This window comes from Sphaeroforma arctica (assembly GCF_001186125.1).
Source record: "Sphaeroforma arctica JP610 unplaced genomic scaffold supercont1.137, whole genome shotgun sequence".
NCBI lineage: Eukaryota > Ichthyosporea > Ichthyophonida > Sphaeroforma > Sphaeroforma arctica.
In genome coordinates, this window is record NW_014040421.1 from 34408 (window position 1) to 40501 (window position 6094).

The following is a 6094-nucleotide window of genomic DNA, read 5'->3' on the forward strand; positions in this document are numbered from 1 at the left end:
GTATATATATATATATTAAAATATAACTATATTAAATAATGTGTACATCTCGACATGTGCGTAACAAAGAACAACCTTCAACACAAATTTATAGCAAGTAGTAGAACATATTAAACACCTGACTCAAATAGATCACAACGTTTCAGCGCAAAATTTCGAATTCTGTAGGGAAACACTCTTTCGAGGGACGTATCGATCAAGCGGCCTAATCTCGCAATTGCGAGCATCCTTCAGTAAAATGAGATACACTTTCTTGTTGAGCATAGACTATATGTGCACGACTGTCGGTGCATAAAACAGACAACAACGGATAACTTGTTACATATATTTTTGGACATATCGACATGAAAAATAACACCCTTATCGTGCTCTCGCAAAAGCCCTCTAATAAATTATACACTCTACAGTCCACTACTCTCTATTAGAGGGAGAAGAAATTAAATACGTAAAATGTATGCCTGATCGGACTTTTCACGGCCGTGAAAATTGATGACATAGTCAATTGTAATATTCGGAATCTGTAACAAATTGCGCGCAGAGGATTGTATAATGGATTTCAAGTGGATCTACATATCTGACGAGGAAGACGCTCAGTGCCCACGACTCTGACAATCATACATTCTACTAGTAACTGGTATTCTTTAAAAGTCATTGCTATATGATCGTAGTGTGAGAGTCGCTCAGTATAAAAAGCACAACCAAATACACAAGACATGTGGAACTCTATAGATCCCAGGGCTTGTCTTCCCACTCCAGAAATGCTTGCGGCAGAGGACGTTCTAGCATACAGCGACCATATCCGACTTAATTCTCCCTCAAGTAAATGATGCTTAATGATATGTTCAGTTCTTGGTCGTTTATAAGGGTTGTAGCATACATCGATCACGCGCGGCTACGGTTTCTCTCAAGTATGTGGTGTAGGGTTGTATGTGTATCCTTCCGTAAAGTGTAAATGACGGCATACCGTACAGCGATCATACTCGGCTCGAGGCTTCCTCTAGACAGTGATCCCTGTTAGTATGTACACGCCTTTTGTGTAAATGACAGCCGGAGCAAACGGCGATTACATGCGGCTTGAGTCTACCCTACGTAAAACAATTGAAAACGATACAAACTCACTAATGACTTTGATAATTAGTGGTGTAGTATATCGAATGCACAGTGAATCATCACACATGGATCGCAGCGTGGTAATTCCTTCAATCAGTAAAATTCATAATGAGCTTAACTCGAGTCAATGATATACAAATACTGTAATCAAAATTTTCTCAGCGTACATTAGTTTCCGAGGCTGAATGGACGATGTTGACCAGTCTGTAGTATCGACTTAATCTACCTTGTGTTCGCTTATCGAAGCATTGCTTTATTGATATGGTGTATACATGATAAGCTCGTACCAGCTCAATTAAAGCAAGTCCTTTGTGTTTTGCATGGTGTTGTATATCGAGACTTCATTTGCGGTTTAGACTAAACACGAGTCGCTGCCATCCTTATACTGCGAACATAGAATTCGGTGTGGGTTTGTACTCCGTAAAAGAGTTAGTATCGAAAAACTGAGGCACGATCAGTGTATTGGGATCGAAAGTGGAAGTAGAAAAGAAGCCAATGCCCTTGTTCTACGTTTCACCCAAGGTTGCCAAAGACTGCTCAAAGCGGTGTCCCCCGATGCAATGTAAGCTGACATGATACTTTGCATAGAAATAATTTTGCCACTCAGGAAATGGTCCGCCATAGGTCTGCTGTCTAGCATAGCATCGATAATGTATAGTGCGCTGCAATAAGTTCGACTATCATTCGTTATTGTCGAGATCGCGCATAGTTTGTTCCTTCTGCTGTTCGTGTTTCTAGTTTCTCAGTCTACATAATTATCTCATTTGCGTGGCACTTACATGAAAACTGTTGTAGCTGGTTTCTATGTGTGCTGAAGCCGGAAAGTGTTTCGAGGTCCGCATATCTCCCTTCACTACCAATGCCTATGAGTTGACTGCTCCGAATCATGATCGAGTTCTTGTTCATGTGTATGTTGACGGTGTCCAAAATGGGGGTGGCAGTTTCGCCCGTAACACGAAAGGTACGTTCGTGCAGTGATGATTAGTTGTAGATATTCTCTAGACATCTCGTTTTGATAATCAGGATAAGTGTGGTGTGGGAGTTTATGAGCGGAAATGTATATCAGCCTACGCTACTACGGCGGACAGGCTCAGCTCGTAATCTAATCACTGCATCCGTTGCATCTCAGTTATATGCCCATAAATGCTTTTGCAGTAAGCCTTTCTGGATGATATTGTGGTTTGAAGTGCTAAAAACAGCGTCTTTTTGTAGTTTATACAAATACAGAATTGATAGAGAAGGGGATCGCCAAAGAATATATCACAAACAATATTGTCATGAACATGTTCACCTTTTTCAACGTTCCGGTTGAGGTAAGCTATATATAGCCCTCGCATGTGGACCGCGTAGCTTCGATGTTTATGGCAGACTTGATATATGGTTAAAATTGATTACATTAGCAAGTGTTTTCGCATGTTTCGATGGCTTGAAAGATATACAACCTTTAATTTGATCGCGCCTAGCGAATCGGGTTATCTCGTCCAAGACTTGCGATTTTTCTGTTTCGACTTGACTTACACGAAGATTTTCACGTATAAATACATGTACAGAAAAACCTGTTACATGGTCAGGTTGTACTCGTCAATTCTACGTTTTTGAACGCACGTATATATACATAATGATACTGATGAAGTGTGTACCTAGTTCAAGTTTGCCGAACATAGGCTCACTTAGCGGTATTTAAATCATAGTGGGCTTGGGTACTAAGAAGATTTGCGAAGAAATATCGCTGGATGTAGAGACAAACGTGTTGCGGATCTCAATACTTTTTGTCCTTTGTATATCTCAGGAAGCTGCTGGAGCAAATGCGATCGCTAGCATGCCTTCCTCGGAAAATATTGGTACAATTACAACCACATTTACGGGTTTCATCAAAGGTGGACTACGATCTAGAAGTGCCTTTAGAGGGATAAGGAACAATGTGCATGAGAAGCCAAAAATCACTGAGAAAGAGAAGATCAAGAAGGGTGCGAGTATTGGCGTATGTGGTGGTAAGGAAGTCACAAGGCGATCTCGATCCACAACATACCATTTTCCAGAAAAGTTGAAACAGGAGATGCCACAAAAATCGATCAAAATATACATTAGGGAGAAGTTTTGGTTACAGAGTCGAAGAATCATGGATGGGGATGGTTTGCCGATGACTGCGGCAGTGGCGAAAAAAGGCGTGGGTGCGACACAATCCAAGAGTGGGGTGAATAATAACCCGATGATCGATGTGGACGCGATGAATGCGCAATTTAAGATCAAGAGAGAAGCAATTGGCAGTCAGAAAAGGAAGATGAGGGCCATAAATCTCGACGAACCTACCGGATTGGAAACTTGCAAGAAAAAGCCAAAGGGTGAGGTGATAGTGCTAGGATAAACCATCCACTGAGCCACAAACAACTTTGCGATTACCATGCTGGTGTGTCACCTAATCACTCAGACGACTTCGTTTACGAGAGGTGAACTGTGCCGTTGGAGCGTATTTATGAGTTACTAGGAGTATATCCAGCAACAAGGGCACTAGCTGGGTGTTCCGTGCTGTCTCACTATATAGGGGAAAGCGAGCTCCGCTGTTAATGGTCATCACGCACCGAGTTTATGGACAATTTCAATGTATGATACCTCGAGTGCAGTGTTATTTCTCGAATACACTTGCATTAGACAACGGGTGGTATCGCAGTATACATTGACGGGCATATAACCTGAATCAAGAAATATATATATATATATATATACGTGCTACCAGAGGACATAAATAACGCATATAACTCGGCCTAGATGAACTATTTATTCTCCCATTGTCACCTAAGGTACGCTTTAGATCGAATCATTGCAACAATATGGTGAAAAAAAGCAGTAAATTTCACACGCTACCGCCGTCAACAGTGCGGCGATTGGATTAAATGATCGCCACTCTACCACTCTTTCGATACTTCCGTTTCGTCGCTACTGGTTTATACCGTATTTCACTTTTTTGACTGCACTAGACTTTCTTCCTGATACCAAATGCCCTTTGGACTTTAAAAATAATGGAAGAAATACGCTGAGCAGCAGATATTGACTGGCAAGTGCGAGTGCACACAAACAGTATGTACGAGCACAGACTGATGTGGAGGCACTATAAGATGCGTTGTACATCTAGATCTAGTACAGTGGTAGCGTTCAAGCAAATCGCCAGTGGTCGAGATCAACAAGAATCTAAGCTGTGCACAGGCTCGTTCAATTTTCTATTGAAAGAATTGAACCCCACTTGGCACTATGTCGAAGATTGACTGAGTCTATAACACTCAGTACACCTCTTACTCGACTTTTTTAGCCTTCAGTTTCTCATCAACTACAACCTTTTTGTGGACGCCGCCCTCCAAGAATATCAACGCACACAAAAGTGCACTTGTGACAACGACGACGGAATAGAACGTTGGGTCGGCCAGGTCGCCGCCATACCGCTTGATGTACTCCAGGTGGTAGATGATATTAGCGCTGAGGTACAAGCTCACTGATAGCATATGTAGCATTCCGGCCCAAGAACCATACAACCCAGTAAGTGGAGGGACCAAGCACGAGAATATAACAACACCGCAGGCGATGGCCCGGAGATAATCCGTCTTGTCCATAATATCGAAATGATGAATTGGGTTTTGTAGCAGGTACAAATCCCCGGCCTGGACAACCATCGTCACCAATTCGATCAAAACAGCTGCCATTTTTTTTTGGTATTCAGTAACGTTTGAGTGTATTTTAGATACTTTGATTGTATACACACACTCTTGTTGTTATTGTATTAGATGTACTGTTGTGATAATCCAATTTAGGGGTATTTAAATATGTAGCATGGGTTGCATACAAAATGCAATACATACGTATATTTTTAAAGCAGCATAAAAAAGGAGATTAAACTGCAACTAAATTGAGAAGAATTTTTGACCACTCACCCAGAGACCTGAGTTGAAATCCCGAAGATATTATTGTAAAAACGTTTACATATATATCAAAACGTTTATTTTTAAATCTTTTTTTATAAAGATAAACGAGCTGAGGTTATTTTATTAGCCTCTAGTTCGAGGCCGGGAGGCGGGAACTGGGAAGTCAGGCACCAGTTCAGCTCTCTCTCTGGAGAAAGAAATACGCACTACACGCTCACGGCGCCAAGCGGCCAACAAGGCGGCTCACCGACTTTTGTTTGATGTGACTCTATTTATTTATAGAAGAAGTCAATAAGCCAGAAGGCTAAAATATTTATGTCGCACCTAATCGGCTAACCCTGTGCCTAATCGTTGTAAAGTCAGTTTTGAATTTGATTGATTTTAAAAAAAAACAAAAAAAACAAACGACACTTATATTTAGTTTGCGACATGGAATGGGATAAAATTGATTCGCCGATCGCATCGGATAAGGCGATTTACCACATACTGATATGGGTGTGGAACAAGTATATATGCCAACAGTGAAAACCATAATTACATTGAGTATGTAAATATATGCTTTGTATAGTGTGCTAGAGCGTCATATGTGCGTGTCCATATTGTGCGCAAACTAAACGACTAACAACGCCCCATACACAAGTAACTCTGAAGTTGCCAGAGCAAACTCGATGGCAATGTCAATTGTGCTTAAATTAAAGAATGGGGACAATACACGAAGATGGGAGGCAGCCCAGCAGTTCACGTGGTGTCAATTATCAGATAAGGTACGTATCATGAGCGCACCTACAGGAACGTTCTTAGAACTTATTAAGATTATAGTTCATTTAGTGCGTGAGCTGCGTATAGTGCTATTTAGGGAAATATACCAGATTGATGACTAGAACAAGATGGGTGGCCAACGCAATTGACAGTGGTCCTTGAGACTAAAAAAATGATAGAATATCTTCTTCACTGTGATCAACTTGAATTCACATTCGTGTGTAATATATATATATATATATATATATATATATATATATATACTAGTACTAGTAGTAAGTACGTACTACTATATAGTCCTTACGTCTTTGTCT

At 40.8% G+C, this 6094-nt stretch overlaps 2 protein-coding genes across 2 annotated transcripts; one reads left to right on the forward strand and one right to left on the reverse strand.

Moving 5' to 3' along the window:
• Window positions 1-2350: 2350 nt before the first annotated feature.
• On the forward strand, window positions 2351-3698 carry SARC_02901 (hypothetical protein). The gene is made up of 2 exons (XM_014303320.1): window positions 2351-2423; window positions 2900-3698. The coding sequence occupies exons 1-2, from the start codon at window positions 2388-2390 to the stop codon at window positions 3473-3475; spliced, it is 612 nt and encodes a 203-aa protein (XP_014158795.1). The 5' UTR covers window positions 2351-2387; the 3' UTR covers window positions 3476-3698.
• Window positions 3699-3867: 169 nt separating this feature from the next.
• On the reverse strand, window positions 3868-4883 carry SARC_02902 (hypothetical protein). The gene has a single exon (XM_014303321.1). It carries the CDS (start codon window positions 4800-4802, stop codon window positions 4398-4400), a length of 405 nt encoding a protein of 134 aa, XP_014158796.1. The 5' UTR covers window positions 4803-4883; the 3' UTR covers window positions 3868-4397.
• Between the last annotated feature and the right edge of the window lie 1211 nt (window positions 4884-6094).

Coding starts and splice junctions, on each gene's coding strand:
- SARC_02902 (XM_014303321.1), bottom strand. CDS start 4,802: ATGGCAGCTGTTTTGATCGAATTGGTGACGATGGTTGTCCAGGCCGGG.
- SARC_02901 (XM_014303320.1), top strand. CDS start 2,388: ATGAACATGTTCACCTTTTTCAACGTTCCGGTTGAG. Junction 2,424..2,899: donor TTTTCAACGTTCCGGTTGAG/GTAAGCTATATA, acceptor TGTATATCTCAG/GAAGCTGCTGGAGCAAATGC.